Source organism: Cylas formicarius, unplaced genomic scaffold (assembly GCF_029955315.1).
Source record: "Cylas formicarius isolate icCylForm1 unplaced genomic scaffold, icCylForm1.1 PGA_scaffold_8__14_contigs__length_24414737, whole genome shotgun sequence".
Lineage (NCBI taxonomy): Eukaryota > Metazoa > Arthropoda > Insecta > Coleoptera > Brentidae > Cylas > Cylas formicarius.
Window position 1 is genome coordinate 323,013 of NW_026844361.1, and position 16,701 is coordinate 339,713.

Below are 16,701 nucleotides of genomic sequence, written 5' to 3' on the forward strand. Positions count from 1 at the left end.
GAAAATAAATAATAAATAAAAACAAGTATGAGATCGAAAAATATCACTAATTAAAAGAAACAAGGTCTAAAAATAAAATAACTTACTTTTTTTTACTTTTGAAGAGCAAAACATATTTGAGACCATTTTTAAGCGAGATTCAGTGCTCTCTTATCACCCGATTAACTTATCTTTTACAGAGGATGAATGATGCACCAGTAAATTTTTCAAAGAAACTTCCAAGAGGAAGTTACAAGACTAATACTATTTACAAAACTTCTGAATTCCTCCTGCGTCGGTTGTTGATGAATCGAGCTTGCTGACATTTCGCCAACCATCCTGTTGGCTCTTTCAGTTTCAGTTAAGCTCTGAAGAAGTCAACAGGATGATTCAGAAAATTTGTAATTAAATGGACAACTCAATTACAGTTCCAATTCACAGAGGATGATACATGCACTTGATGTCTTTATTGCTGGTTTTCTCCAAAATATTTGGAAAATGCTTTTATAAAACTTAAGTATCGTTTTTGAATAAAAAGATTTTTTTTTAGCAATTATCAATCTGGATTTCAAAACAGCGTTTCGAACACGTATTATTTGGTTTCGATGAGATCAGTCCTTGTCGCCTTGTTTGATTTGACTAGAACTTTTCACTTCACAAATATTGAATTAGTGCTCGAAATCGAATTTAAAAATAGAAATTTGATCTTGACTAAAGTAGCGAATAGCCATACATTAGTGAAAGTTAAAGGCTACATTAAATTATAGTATCTTTGTCAACTCAATATTTATATATTTGTATATTTATAATTTCAGAAAATTGTTGGAAATAACATTTGCCTATTTTACATTCTTCACGATAGCTCTTGGTTTCGAACGCGTGTTTCAGTTTTTGAAGGAAGGGTTGCCGAATGCTGACGCCATCGTCAACACCGTCCGGGAGGTGTTCATCACGATCAAGGACGTCATCCCCGCGGAGTTCATCGTGCGCAACGAGATCGTCGAGTTGCTGGACACCATCGTTGATTACGCCGAGAAGAAACTGAAGAACCAGCCGGTCGACGACGTCGCGGTGTTGGAGAAACTCGGCAAAGCCGTCGCCAACATCGTCAGGAAGCTGGCTAGTCTCGTCTCCGCCGAAGGCTACGAACTGCCCGGTGCGAAAATCGAAGGTTCACGCCTATGGCCGGTCAACTATTTCAAGAACTTGCCTCGTTTAATAGCCGCCAGGCTGTCGCCTATCACCTTCGTGCTCCAGCACGACATCTCGAAGGAGATAAGCGATTTCCTGTTGTCGCTGGTGACGAGCCCGAGGAGGCTGTTCGCTCCATTTCCGCGTAAGTCTGTTTGATGTGTACTTATGTTATACGAGCCAAGTCGCATTTGAATTGTACCAAGACCTAATGTTGCATTTTGCAACAAAAACAACTAAGATAATTTGATGCTATATCCTATTAACAAATAATCAAAAATAGTAATATCAGTAATAAAAAACAAAAAAGTATTACCATTGAGTGCACCCACCTTTTCGTTTTAACCCACTTGTACCTAAACAAAGAAAATAAAAAAAATACTTTTTTTTTCTAATTGTTTATTTAATATAAACTAAAACCTTTTTATTACTATTTTTTAAATCGGAAACACAAAAATAATAGTCGTCCTATATGTAGCATGTCAGGAAAAAGGATGACAATAATAAAATAATACAAAACACATTGTTTTTAAAAACTAACTAACATAGTACTCAACACGAAGGCCAATATCGCATTTTACACAACGCGTAATTGTTTTTGTGTGCCAATAACGACATTTGTCTTGACGATCTCGTGGAATTATATAGTGATGTATTCTATCAAATCGCGAATCGCTGTTTTCTGTTAAATGACATTACAAATAAATGAAACAACGCTATTGAGCATTTTTTGAGAAGCTAATGCGGTTTGTTTGAACGGTTTAGGTTCCCCGAAGGCCCTTAGAACACAAACAGTCAAAAAGATCCATATTTGAAAAAAAGTTGTCAAAACGTTTTAGAAACTGATCTACATAAGAAAATACTACGGTACCACTAGAACCATCTTCATTGTCGAGATATGAATGGAAGCCCCTTAATAGGACTCAAATCAATTTATATAACCATTTATTAAACAACTTCCCCAAGCTTATAACCGCAGGGTGTACCCCGTATAAATTGTGGGATGCTGCGCAATCCTGTTGAAATACGAATCCTCCTTCAATTGCAAGTAATTGTTCTTCTAAAATAACTTTAAATCAATAAAGAACAGACGTTCAATTCCTTGAGAAGAGCAGCCCCAAACCATTACAGATTCTTCCCCTGGCATTCGGATTATTAACGTCCGTGAATCGTCCACCAAAACTTCAAACTTAGATTCATCGCTTTAAGTAACTGAGTTCCATTGGGTGATGGTGTAGTCAGGTTTTATGCTCCCTTAACCAAAAAAGTTGATTTCGTTTATGTGTTACACAAGGAAGTGTATTTTCCTTCTACTAAAATACAAATGGGATATTTTTATTATGCGTTCCACTTCTCTTTGTTATTAGCTTACTTTGTAGAACTCATATTAAACATCTTAAACAAGTGTCTTTGCAAATTCACCTACCAATTGACCATTTTACAGCTACGTCTTTCGATGCAGCTCTGCTTGTTTGATAATTGAGCCAGAAACTCCATTTTTGTTGGCAGCGACAATGAAATTGCGCATATCGTTCGATCACTCCTTAACCAACCATCTTATTATTATTTTTTGTGTCACCATGGTCCGCTTAACCAATATATCCGTCCATGTGGCATGAGATGGCGTAACTGATATGCGCCAGATATAATACAATATATATATATATATATATATATATATATATATATATATATATATATATATATATATATATATATATATATATATATATATATATATATATATATATATATATATATATATATTTTATTATAATTACTGATATAACAACAAATATTGTTGATTAGTGGTTAATAATATATAGAAGCGAATTATCTTGTTGTTTTTGTTAGAGTTATTTTAAATAAGTAGAAATTAGTTCAGATATTCAACATTGTGTTAATATATCGCGTTTTTCAAATTCAAAAGCGACTGGGTTCGTATAAGTTTGCAGAAAGCTCAAGCTCAAAGTTAAAGTTAAATATGCACAAATATGGAAAACCGCTTTTAAAATATCTAGCAGGTATGTGGGACCTTTGGCGACATTTCTTCATCGATGTATAGGAACATAGGGTTTTTCGCCAACAAATTGTAGAGGGTGATGGTACTGAAGTAAGATGTGCTGTCACTTACACCCATTTGCTTCAAATATGCTAGATATCGTATTCCTAATCTCGTCCTTCTTCGCTCTCTTCTACATTTTATTGCAAAATTTAATAATGTGTCGATTTAGCAGTTTTAATTGGAAATGATGCAGAACCGTGCCACCCTTCAAGCCCAGTTTGGTGAAATCCGTTGTAAAATTGTGTAAACGAGTTTTTTTTTCTACGATAAATTACCGAACATTGCGAATTTCCGGAAAATTGTCTCGAATGTGATGATTTTTCTTCGACTTCGCGATGAGCACAAAATCTTAATCACACCAACTGTAAGCAATGCTGCTATCTGTGTCAACTTGTGACAGATCCAACAGAATATTTGGCGGCAAAGGGTTACAAATGCACTTGCATCTGTTTGCCTCTTAGGATTTGGTTTTATTTATACTTATTCCTAGATTGTGTGAATAGCATCATAATCCACTTATATCCGTTTGCCACGACATAATGTGTTCCTCAAGGAACTAGTTGATCACAAATAAATAATAGAGATTTGTTTCACACCTCTTCTATTACAAAGTACAAAACCATAGAACACGAAAGACGCAATCACCGCAAGGTGAGATAGATTTGTATTAATTTTCCCCTCAAGGATCTAAACGCATGGCCTAACACTGCAGCCAACTTAACCAACGTAAACCAGCAGAAATTCAAAAAGTATTAAAAATCTTTACTGATTATAAATGTTTTTTTCATAACCCGTCTGAATACGAAAATCGTATGAACAATGGATAAAAATAAAAAGGTTTATATTCTGTGACACACTTTGGTTCTTTTTCAAAAATATTATGACAAATTGCTATTTTTACTGACGAAATGTTCCTTTGTTATATTGGTATTAGTGAATAAATGGGTACAATTTTTTTGTTCTGAAAATACTAAATCTGCTTCAAAGTATATACAATCTTTAAAAGGATAATAGGTTTACATTGGGTAAAAATTTAGTTTTCAAAACCGCGTGCGTGTTCTTAATTTATTTAAGTTATTTCATTATTTGAAAAAATCGCTTTTGATGCTGCCCGTGTGCGCGAAACACATGTAACATTTTGTAAATAATAATTTTTGAGACAGCGACTTTCGGAGTTTAATTGAACTCATAGTCTTAATTAAGTTTGAAGTTGGATTTTTAAGCGTTTAAAACATGCATGCATTTCTAACGGAGGAAATTTTGAGAAATTGATAATTTTTCGGTTTTCGGTGTTTCTTGAAACTATCATATCGTCATGACAAATATGAACACTTTCCATGTCAGTTCTAATTCTAAAATTCTAAATGGCGGTTTATTAAAATTTATTCAATTTTAAATGTTCTCTAACAATTTTTTCATTTTAATCAGAGAGATCTAAACAAGTCTTATTTTGCCATTAGACCTCTCAGCTACCTCAATTCGAGAATCAAATTCGACAACTTTAACAATCTTTCTTTGTTGGCCTAAAAATGTCATGATTTTCAAGTATTTTCTATAGTAAGTAATATTTGTTTACCTTTGTGCTCAGAACGAACATTAATTATACCTACCACTTTAATTTGCGTGCTTTCAAATTCCTATTATATGACTTTTATATTCACTACAGAGTTACTTTTTATATTTGCGTAACCACCTACAGGGGCTAACGGAAGTCAATAGAATATAACACTTGCTTAATTTTTCCAGTATTATCTTAAAGACTTGTAAATTAAAAGAAATGTGCATCGCAAAGTTGAGAAACAGTAGCAATTTTTTTATTTTTAAATGAAGCCACATATTTTCTTTTATGAGGAAAGATGTTTTTCTCCTGATTTTTGATATTTGGGTTAGCCGTTCTTAAAATATGTAATTTTAAATTTTTGATTAATTAAATAGATGTTGATGAAGATGGCCGGGCGTTCGGAAAATTGAAACCTTCAGTTGGGGGTTTTTTATTTCAATAAGTATTAATTATCCAATAGTATTAATAATTCAAGAGCATAATACCAACAATATCAAAAGATAATAAAACACTCTTATATTTGGAGGTGTCTAATTGTATACTCAGTTTTTTAAAAATACCCACAGGAAAATATCAAAGAGGTTTAAATCGGGGGGTTAGCCGCCGTCCATTGAATTAAGACATGTCTACCTATTCAATGGTCATATCTATCATTTAGTTTTTCAGTAACTCGATCGGTATTATGGTTCGGTGCTCCATCTTGTTGCTAAACCAGGTTAATGTAATATAAATCCGATGGTTTTTCATGAAAGCAACTTTCAAAAATAAAATAAGTAGCTATGAAGTAGGTCGTCGCAAAAAACAGCAAAACTTATCTACTTTCTTTTGAATTATAAAATGCCTTATTCTGAAAGATTAAAATAGTTAATGCACGTTCCATACAAAAAAAAACTTTTATCGAATCTATGAAAATCTCAACAAACATCCAGCCTAGTCAGAACGAAGAAAACATTGAGAAGATATGAAGATAGTAATTTAAGTACTTTGCTAAGAGTTGAAGAAAATCCTAATAATTCCATAAACCGTGAAAGAAGAGTTTATTAATTAAAAATATCGTACGGGTAGATTCAAACCCTCCGAATTTAAAAAATGTTTTTTCGACCGACGAGTCATCGTTTTTATAAATCGAAAAAACAGCAGACAGCGTCCTTAACAGGATAATTTGGCCTCATTTGTTTGACGTTATTTTAAAAGGTAATGGTTGTCTAAATTTCCTTCAGGACGAATTAGAAAGCTATATGGATGAGTTTCCATTGAAACAACTAAGGAATCCCGTTTTTCAACAAGACGGCGCTCCCCATCATTGTGTAGTGTTTGTTAAAGACCATTTAAATCAAAGGTTTAACGAATGCAATGGAAAGGATGGAACAATAACAGCAGTCCTGTCTTGACGCGGATGGAAGATTGTGTAAATGCACATACAGAGAGCATCTAAAAAACTTCATTAGAACAGAAGTTAAAATTCTAAATGAAGAATATTCCTAATCTATCATTGCCGTTTTAGAAAGATTACGGAGAACATACGTAAGATGTATTGAAGAAAATGGGGAACAAGTTGAACAATTTATAAGGTCTATTCTAGATTTAGTTAACAAATATAATTATATATAAAACTATTTAATTTAGGTATAGGATACAGGTATTAGTATATGATTGGACATTTTGATGTAATATTATACGAAATGTTTTGTTCTTTCTGGCTAGGAGGATGTTTGTTGAAAATTTTCACAGATTTGATGAAAGCTTTTTGTCTGAAATGTGCAATCGGCGGTTAATTACACGCAGTTGCCTTTGAGCCAATTTAGCCCTCTATTTGGTTTAACAAACGTTTCCAAAATTCATTGTTTTTCTTTTTCAGAATAAGGAATTTTATAATAAAAAGAAGGTAAGTTTTGCTAAATCTGTCACTGTCAGAAACATTTTGTTTTTTTATGACGCCCTTCTTCACAGCCACCAAACACATAAATTATAAATTCTAAAATTTTATTACATTTTTGAATGTTGGTTTTATGTTAAGTGCATATATTTAAAAAAATATATTGGATTGGGTTATAGGACATATTGTACAAGAAATATGCAGAATATTCAGGGCATTTTATTACGCGTATAATAGATCTTGCAAATAGCTTACTGTCTTTTTTGAACAACTTTCGTATTTATGTTTTTATCCCAAACGCTAAATAAAAAAATTAAAAGAATTACACTTATATTAGCACCTGTGCCGAACTTGACTCTCGAAATGTGCACGAATTTATTTCGTACTCACGTGATTTTTTTTCAGTGTACGGCATGGTGATCCAGGGTCAGCACATCTTCACCTTCGACGGCAAACACCTCACGTTCCCAGGCACCTGTAACTACTTGCTGGCCGGCGACGCCATCAACAACAACTTCACCGTCGCGGCGGCCTACAAAAACGGTCTCCTTGCCTCCGTCACTTTAGCGGACCAAAAGGACTCAATAACACTGGTAAAGGGCGGGCAGGTCAAACTCAACAACGTCGCCACCGAATTGCCGGTTCGCAAACCCGACATTGCTGCGTACAGAGACTACGATATCGTCACTTTGCGTTCTACCGCCGGAGTGGTCGTCGCTTGCCTATCGGATCTGCTCGGATGCGAGGTGTCCCTTTCCGGTTTCTACCACGGTCAAGTCAAGGGTCTACTCGGCAACGGCAACAACGAGCCCTACGACGACTTCACCTTGCCCAACGGCAAGATCGTGACTTCGGAAAGCGAATTCGGAAACGCCTACAAGACAAAGTCCGGGTGTGCCAATGTGGCCGCTCCAGCTCACGAACACGTGAGTAGCCGTTATTCGAATTTCAAAGTAAATTTTTCCAAGCAACTTCCGCAATTTACAAAACTTCTGTCGGTTGTTAATAAATCAAACTTGTTACTGTTGCCTTCTCCAGACCTTAACTGAAACTGGATCGTATTCTGCTGTCACTGCTTATATATCGTTAGAGGTGGCGAAACAAAAGGAGGGGCATAAATAAGTGTGCTTTCGGCTTCATTTCTGTTGGAAGGTTGTGTGATATATGGACGGTTTCTCAGCAACCACAGTTATTTTCACAATCACAATCACAGAACTTTATGACTTAGAAACTTAGGTTTACCTAAGGATCTTTCAGAAATTTTAGTTAGCATCTAGACTTAAATAAATAAAAATTTTCTGGTATAAGACGTTAAAATTGTAGGACGCGCGAGAGAAGATTTTTATTTTGTTTTGAACAAAGTGGTTCACTTGTTTATTGAACCGATATTCCTAATCTAATAATGAAACTTGGTACAGACTAAAATTCTGAGGACGGAGGCTGTAAAGTCCTGGCATCTCAAATGGAATTTTGTCTTTAACCCATCGAACATGTTGAGATATTTTTGGACAAGTGGTAAATCTGTTTTTGACGTTATACCTCTTAAGAACTTTATATGGTCAGCGATGTTGTGAATCAATTCCTCTTCCAACGAATAATCCAAGAATCTATAGAAATCTGGCCGCGACTCATCAATTTGGGTATCAATATCCTAGACAATGTTCCTCCTTTAGATCCGCATAAACAACGATATTAAACGAGGTACAGATTAGAAGAAGTCAATAGGATGTTTGGCGAAACGTCGCAAATTTGATTTATAAACAATTGACGCAGCAGGAATCCAGAAGATTTGTAAATAGTATTATAGTAGCCTGCGGAAGTTTCATTGAAAAATGTAGTTTAGCTTTTGTAAAAATAGTACTACGTACGACTGAAACCCCTAATTTCTGACTGGATTCTCTGAAAAAATGTTTCTTTATTAAATTTGTAGCTTCATATTTGTTGTTTATATTAAGTAGGCTACATCTTAGAGCGAGTTGAGTATCAATAACCAAGGATTTCTACATTTTTTATAGAACTATTTTCCGGAATATCATATTCTTGCGAAAGTAGTTCGCCAAGTATTGGCTGAAAGCACTTTATATTTTTAAAATTATTTTCACTGTTTTCTTTTTTTTTTACTTCGAATAAAAAAAATCACGTATAATTCTCACTAAAGAAATCATCAGAAGTATGTGAAAAATTTATTGGTCCCATTTCTGCTGGCTTCACTTAGGACTTTTTTATCTTGTTGTATAAGATATTTCCTGTTCGCTAAACGGGGATTTTTTGAGATAACTATTATTATTATCAACGGTCCTTCCATTTAGGTACCGGAGGACCCGAAATGCGCCGAGCTCTTCAGCTGGAAATCGCCTATGCGATACTGTTACCCGTTTGTCTCCACCGAGAACTTCAAGATCGCGTGTTCGCACGGCCTTGCCGCGAAAGTCGAAAGGACAGAAGAGGCAATTGCCAGTGCTTACGTCGCCCTTTGCAACCAGAGGAACATCCCCATATCGCTGCCCGAAGAACTCGTCAAGTGCCACAACGCGGAAAAGCCTTACGGCGTGGGTGACACCTTCAGCGTCAAGCTGCCATCCCAAGCGGCCGACATCGTGTTGCTGATCGACACCAAGGCAGAGAACGAAGAGCTGTACAAGAACCTGGTGCAGCCGTTGGTCCAGAATTTAGGGAAAGAACTCCACTCCAAAGGGATCGAGTGAGTGTCCGGATAATCATATCATAGATCATAGAAAATCAATTTAATTAAATCAAAAACTAAGTCAGTAAGTAAGTGAGATAAAACCAGTGGGGTTTTATTAACCTTCTAGATAAAACTAATGAAATAGTGGTATTATCGCAAATAATGTAGGAATAAATAAACAAAAGAAAATTGCTGATTATATTAATGACCATTTTGCCCGCAACGTTGCATAGTATTGTTTGTGACATCCAAGGGAGGGTGTCCAAATAGTGCGTAAATAATCTTTTTGTTTATAAAAAAAACAATACAAAAGCTATAGATAAGAATAGAAGAATAATTTAAAATTATTATCAAACATACTGTGTTTTTCATAAATATGTAGGAAGTTATATTTTTTGAAACGTAATACACGATGCATTAGTAGATACTTCCTTTTATACTCAATCACACAATGTAGGGCTGTTATGCTCTATTTTTGACGCCGCACACAGGCGAATTTGATCAAAATGCTGGCCAATAATATTTATCTTAAAAAAATATCTAAAAATGATGAATAATGAATTTATTTTAAAAAAAGTATAAATTTTAATGATAATACAGTACTTTACACTATTATTCCGTTACACGTAAAAATATACAGTGTGGTCAAAAGTCGTACATAAATTAAATTAAATTAATAATTTTTTTTTTAGAATGACGTTAGAACATTTTTAATTTAGTTTCTTGTTCATATTTTTACGTAATTCATTTATTTTTCAGTGACAGTTATTAAAACATATTTTAACAACACCAACAGTGTGTGTTATTGAAGAAAAACATACAACCGTTCTAATTTTAACCTGGAATTATAATTGTGTATATGTAATTACAAAAGCAATATTACAAAAAGATAATCATAAATATTTTAGAGAAAAGGGGTAAAAACGAAGATCAGATATTGATATTTGAGTACTTTGAGTATTAAGAATTTCGCAAGTATAATCTTATTATTTAGGGAAATAAACAAGCAGAACTTGTTATGACAAGTCTTTTTATGGACCATTGGAATTTGTACAGTTGCGTCTATGAAAATCTAGTACAAAAACATATCTCATAATTCATGGTCTATTATAAAAAAAAAATTGATTAGATACCTAATGACTTTCTGTGTCACAAATTTTTAAAGTGACACAGGGCAAACACAGATTTGAGACTGTCATGTATGCTATATGTCATCCATTAGTCAAAAAACACTTAATAGTCTAGGATATAAATATTTCTTCTCAAAAAGCTGTAAATCTGGCAATATTGCCATTAGCATTTTTCAATTTTGCATGTTCAAAAACCCTACAATAGTAAATTTTACCAAAATTAAAAATATATACCAGCACTGACAGCACTTCTTGAAAAATAGATACCCATTAAGATAGCAAATTATCGCATAAATGAGTTAAGTAAGAGTTCTATGCTAATTTGAAAATGGGGAAACGCGGAGAAATATACTTTTTGTCCAAAGAAAACGAAACATTAATGTATTTTAAGAAGGGACGCCATTGTGCCATTAAAACAATTCATAGATGATGCTTGTACTTACCACTAGCAATAGGCTCCATACTATAATTTTATTATTTTTCAATCACCAACTTTCGAAAAAATGGTTAAATACACAGTGCACTCTGATTAAATGAATACAAATTAATAAACTTTCAAGCTTCAATAACAATATGGCGCGTAGCAACGCGAATCAAAACAAAAGTTTATTTATTTATAATAGCTAGGTAACTAGATCACTGAAATGTAATGGATTTAGCTCAAGATTTTTAAGTTGGATTTTCTGACTTCTGGCCAACTTTTGAGGAAAATTCGCCTGTGTGCGCCGTTTCCCATAGCTGTAGCGACTATCCCTATGCCAATAATTTTATAAAGTGGTACTGTCATTTATTATATACTTGCTTGAAATTTATCAAATTGGTCTCATCCGGTCGGCTCCCCTCATAATCCGGGACTATAAGTGCGATCAAACATATACTAAATTAAGGTCTCAATCGTTTTCCTATAAATTATACAGGCTACTTTTCTCGCCAATCTGGCTATTGTTGAGTTCGTCAATTAACATTGTTAGTATAATAAATTAAAGCTGTCAGAACTCCGGAAACACTCAGTATACACCATAACACTCCTGCATTTGATAATTGAGTTTAAAACTGAGTATGCCATATTATGCAGGGTGTTCCAATTAAAAATATATACGTTTGATTTCCCAAATATTTATGAGTCACCCTGTATATAATTTTAAATTGTTTCTTTAAGTCTCATCTATAACTTTTGTGTTTAACATTTTTCTCTAAAAGAAATAATAAAAGATATATTTTATTTTGATGGCTGCGGAAAACGAGATGGCCATCGAAAGACCCAACGGCTGACAAATAAGTGAAGTCCGCGAAATTATACTGAATCTAAAAGAACTAAACAACACAGTACCAGACTGTGAAGTCACAGTTAAAGTATTAAATGAAAGTATGACAAAAAGTTTAACTCAGCTAGTATATAGCGCGACTTCTAGAAGTGTTTTTCCAAATGAGTTAGACGCATGAAGCATTTTTATGTGTATTAATACATTGCAAACACAGTTGATCCGGGCTAATTCCGGCAGCATTATATTAAAGGTAGTTCAACACATTGGAAAACTTGGGAATTACCGGAAGTATGCTTAATTTAATTAAAACTTTTATTGAATGAAGAAATCAATTTTTCAAACGTAATAATGTTAAAAGCGATACGACTGGTTTCTCAGATATTCTGACAAATGTCATAAAATCTGACTTTTTTGGGAAAACTAAAACCCATATTTTATTTTTGGTAGCCCTTGAACGCTTTCGTGGGGCAGTGATCTATTATACATACTTTGTCACTTATTCAAGGTTGGTTACGTCGACGTCCGGGGCTTTAGTCAGTACTTAGTGATATTTCTAAAATATTGTGAAGATTTGTTTAAAAAAAATGTTATTTAACACTTTAGCGACGTCGAGTTTCATCTCATCACTTACGGGGGCGAGAACCAGTGGCCGAGTCACGTAACCGTCAACGGCAAGCTCACCTTCAAGGGCGGAAAAGCGCCCCACATTAAGTTTGGACAGGACCCGCAGAGCGACGAGCCCCTGAAGCTGGCCGGAACCTCTGAGAACGTGCAGAAGCTTAGCGAAGCCCTGTCGGAGATCTTCAAAGACGTGGAATTGGCCGCTGGGCTTGATCTCCAGGCGAGGACCTACGAGGAAGGCATCAACTATCCTTTCAGAGCGAACGCGGTCAAATCGATCGTGGCAGTAGTCGGGAACCCATGCAAAGTGGGACGATTATATCCGGTAAGAGTTATTATTTTATTATTACTACTATCCCCTAACTTCGGCTTTTATATCGGGTGTTTCAGAGGAATTCGGCCTAAACGGTAAGACTTTCGTGTCTCGATTCTAGAAATGATCTCACGATATTTGTCGCATTCAGGACTACAGACTACAACCTAGGTTCAGTAGGTTAACTAGGTTGAATATTAACATCCTATACATCACAACACAACCGAAATGATGTTGACTTCTTCGAAATTTCATAGCTCTTTAATTATCTCGTAGGTCAGCATATCTGTGCAGTTTTTCATTATATTTGTTTTCTGTGTTAGATTTATTTGCGACCGCAATGTCAATTAGCTTGCTTGGATTGTTTAATAACTGTAATATTCCGGCCTGTTCTCTCTTACTGTTATGTCTGTCATGATGGTTTTATCCCAATAGATCTTAACATTCATATTTTCTACAACCGGGGGTGGTTTATACTTGAGGTGTGACTCGTTGGTTTGAGGCTCAAGTTTAAATTGTTTCAGTATTTCTAACTATCCTATTGGAGCAACTTTATTGTGCCGTTCTAGATATTTATTTGTTGCCAGGTTTTCACAGCTAAATAATATATGTTCCACGGTCTTGTTGGACTTGTTGCACCTATCTATTGGTATTCCTTCCTTAACGGTATACTTTTTAGTTTCTTGTTTTAATAATCTGATCTTGTATATCAATCATAAACCCTTCAGTTTCAGGAAAAAGCGTTCCAGTCTTTAGCCATTCCATTGATTTACTTTGATCTACTAGATCTACCATGCAGTTCTTTTGAACGCTACTTTTGAACTTTGTTATGGTCAGTTTTTGTATCAAATGGGTTAAAATTGTTCACGCTTAAGTTTAGAGGTGTATCCGCTCTCACGCTCTCTGAACTTCACGGTTTGGTGATGGAAAAAATTTCTGAATCCTATAACTTATCGACTGCAGGTGTCCACAGCATTTTTTATCGCTCTTCCTCTTCTTTTGGTAGATTTATTCTTTCACCAGACTGGTTTGGATATTGTTTTCTGTATTTTTTAAATTCTGTTCTTATCTTTCTGTTTATTGCTTCGAGGGTCCATTTAACTATTCCAAAGGAGCATTAAAAAGCAGATATGACATAATTATTTATTTATTATGATTATTTATTTATTATTTGTTATTTATTATTATTCTAATTATAATTGAAAACACTACATAAGCGGCGCGTTGCGGTGAGTTCTTTTTTTAGAAAGCTTAGTCGATAAAAGATTTGTTTCATCTCGATCAACATTGAGGGTATAGTTTCTTCATTTTTCTTCAATTGAAGAAAAAATTGTTTCTTAGTGATTTGGCGCATTTTTATTTAGAAACCTTCTTGTTATGACCTTGAATGTCGTTGGCATAGTATGGACCCTTGATATTCTGAGCCTATTCCAGCTTAGGTAGAATATAGGTGTTGTATAGCTTGTAATATTTCAAACAAACAAAAACAAAGCTAAAAAAACACTTTTATCTTCTACCCAGAATAACATTCAAAAATTTGAAAAACTAACTTCAACACACAAGTGAAACCGTCAATCGAGTTTTCCATTCTACAATATTATAATTAATTTTGATTAGAAATCCAGTAATACTTCTTCTGTCTAAAATGTTGTTTCCAAAATCAGAATCAGAATTGTACTTTTAACAAGTTTGAAACCAACATTTTGTGTCTTGCTGAGATGCCTTAGGTCTTCGGTCTCGGAGATGGGAAGCATTTAAGTTGAAGTTAACAAAATAGAGTTTTCGTTTTAATTTTCTTTCCAAGACACATACTTTTTTTTTGCCATGCTTACTTTTTCTTTTCTAAAATTCACTTCTAGCCCACTTTCTTCTAATGTCCTCACTGACAATAAATTGTAAAGTAAATTTTTACAAACCCACACATTCTTAATTGTAATTTCTTCCAAATTCTGTTTCTACCTCTAGATTTCCCTGTTTTGTTGCTGCTATTGTCTGTCCCTATTTTGCCACATTAATTTTATGCTCAATTTCTTTGCAGTGTCCTAAAAAATTTTCTTTGATCAAATGATTTGTTGCCCCACTGTCAATCACAAAACTTATGCTGTTGATTTGATACGGATAATGAATTTTCTGGCGTCAAAAATGAAATGTTTTCTTCTTCCACGTCAGTAGTTTCGTTTCTATTATTAGCAGTATTCCTCTGATTCGAGTTTCTTCTTCCAAAACCTCCTCTTCCGCCACGGTAACTACCCCTTTTGTACTAATTCATAGGACAATATGCTCTTTTATGTCCAATCTTATTGCATAAATGCCACCGAAATGGAAAGTTTTCCCCACTGCTATACTCTGTGCTTGAAGTTGCATTATTTCTCTCATTGTATTCACCGCTACTTTGGCTAGAACTGGCATATGTTCCAGTTTCGGAATTTGCTTTCGCCTTTTTGGATCATGAAGAGGGCTTTTCATGGGTTTTATGTCGTTCTTATTTTTTGCTGTTGTTATTGCTGTAATGATAGATATTGCATTGACAACAGGTGTGTTGTTGATGGTTGCTGTTGTATGTTGATGTTGGCGATTATTTCCTGGATAGTGTCGGTGCGATTAGGGCAAAAAAATAGCAACATACGAGGTAGAGAGAGTGGTTACGCATCCGATTCGATGATGTAATGCACAAACATATCCGAAATTTCTTTAGTTTTTTTAATATCTTTAAAAAGTACATTCTTTGGCACTTGGAACAAGTTAATATGATTTCAAACTGAATTTTAAACAAAATTAAGCAATCCAACTAGACATATTTAACAATTAATTTGGATAAAGAAGATGAAAAATAACCACATTGATTGTTTCAGTTGCAAAAGCTGAGGACTGCTCTTTACCGTAACAACCAGATCAGCCTGAACCTGTTCACGCCGTTTGAGACGCTGACGCTCAAGGATAACAAGAAGGTGAAGGACATAGTAGGGTTCAACGGAGAGAACGTGTTTACAGTGTCCCAGGGTAAGAAGAGCCCCCGAGGAAGCGCCGAACTGCACAAAGAGCTGAACTATGAAGATTTCTGCGTGGACTTTACTCTAGCGGTGAGTGAATAGATCAATTTTTCTTACAAACATTTGATATTGAACCAATTCGGCCTATTTCTTGTTTAAATACCTGTGGAAAACTTTTTCGCATTATTTGGAAAGTGTGATCAGATCAAAAATTTTCGACAACTTGGCAAAACTACTAACTACCCCAGCAGTGAGCAAAAATGTTTTCTTTGGCAGAATCGCGGCAACGTGTTCGTCAACAACAACTTCCTAGGCAACAAGGCCGACCAAAAGCAGTTCGTGCATATAGCGGCGACCAACATCGTCGATCAGTTGATCAATCTTGAACAGGGACTCGATTGTGAATGCAAAATGATCAACGGTTGGAACGCCAGGAACATCTGCACGGAGGCGTACAGCAAAGAAAGATCGACGGTAAGTTGTGTAATGATCGTCCATTACTGTTGAGTTTCTAAGAAATGTCTCTGGAGCGTGCAATGATGATGAAGCTTAATTTTGTTTGCAGAAAAAGGTGTAAACGTTGGATCCATTCGAGGAGTGGGACTTTATAGGTTAAAGTAACCTGAGATCTTACCGTGGTTAAGTTAGGATTAGAGTCGTTATTAACGTTTTTTTACAAGAAATAAAACAAGGTATTGTATTTTGTATAAATTATTATGTAACGTTTAAGAATCAACGAGTCGAATGTCATGAATATTACAATAAAAGAAATAAAAAATAGTAATTAAACGCTAGTGGTTTTTTGTGACCTACCTAAGCTTTGCTATTGCACTGCTTCCAGGTTGTGCGTAAAATTTTCACCCGACAATTTACGATTTGTAGATTAGATTATATTTTGTTTCATGTCATCAACAGAACAATTGTTTTATGCACGTCAGATACAGAATTACATAATTAATAGGAAATAACACATACAAACATTTTAATCAATTAAGATTGGAAGTGCCGCCATATTTTCCTCTAA

The 16,701-nt window shown here is 34.7% G+C and overlaps 1 protein-coding gene across 1 annotated transcript in view; it reads left to right on the forward strand.

Annotated features, from left to right (window-relative positions):
* LOC132706758 (apolipophorins) overlaps positions 1 to 16,466 on the forward strand; it is a 34,476-nt gene extending 18,010 nt beyond the window's left edge. The window contains exons 9-15 of the mRNA XM_060678267.1: positions 868 to 1,315; positions 7,078 to 7,598; positions 8,982 to 9,373; positions 12,357 to 12,699; positions 15,540 to 15,767; positions 15,954 to 16,151; positions 16,243 to 16,466. Of these exons, the coding sequence (XP_060534250.1) occupies positions 868 to 1,315; positions 7,078 to 7,598; positions 8,982 to 9,373; positions 12,357 to 12,699; positions 15,540 to 15,767; positions 15,954 to 16,151; positions 16,243 to 16,254 (2,142 nt within the window). The 3' untranslated portion in view covers positions 16,255 to 16,466. The remainder of the gene's footprint in view (positions 1 to 867; positions 1,316 to 7,077; positions 7,599 to 8,981; positions 9,374 to 12,356; positions 12,700 to 15,539; positions 15,768 to 15,953; positions 16,152 to 16,242) is intronic.
* Positions 16,467 to 16,701: the final 235 nt, after the last annotated feature.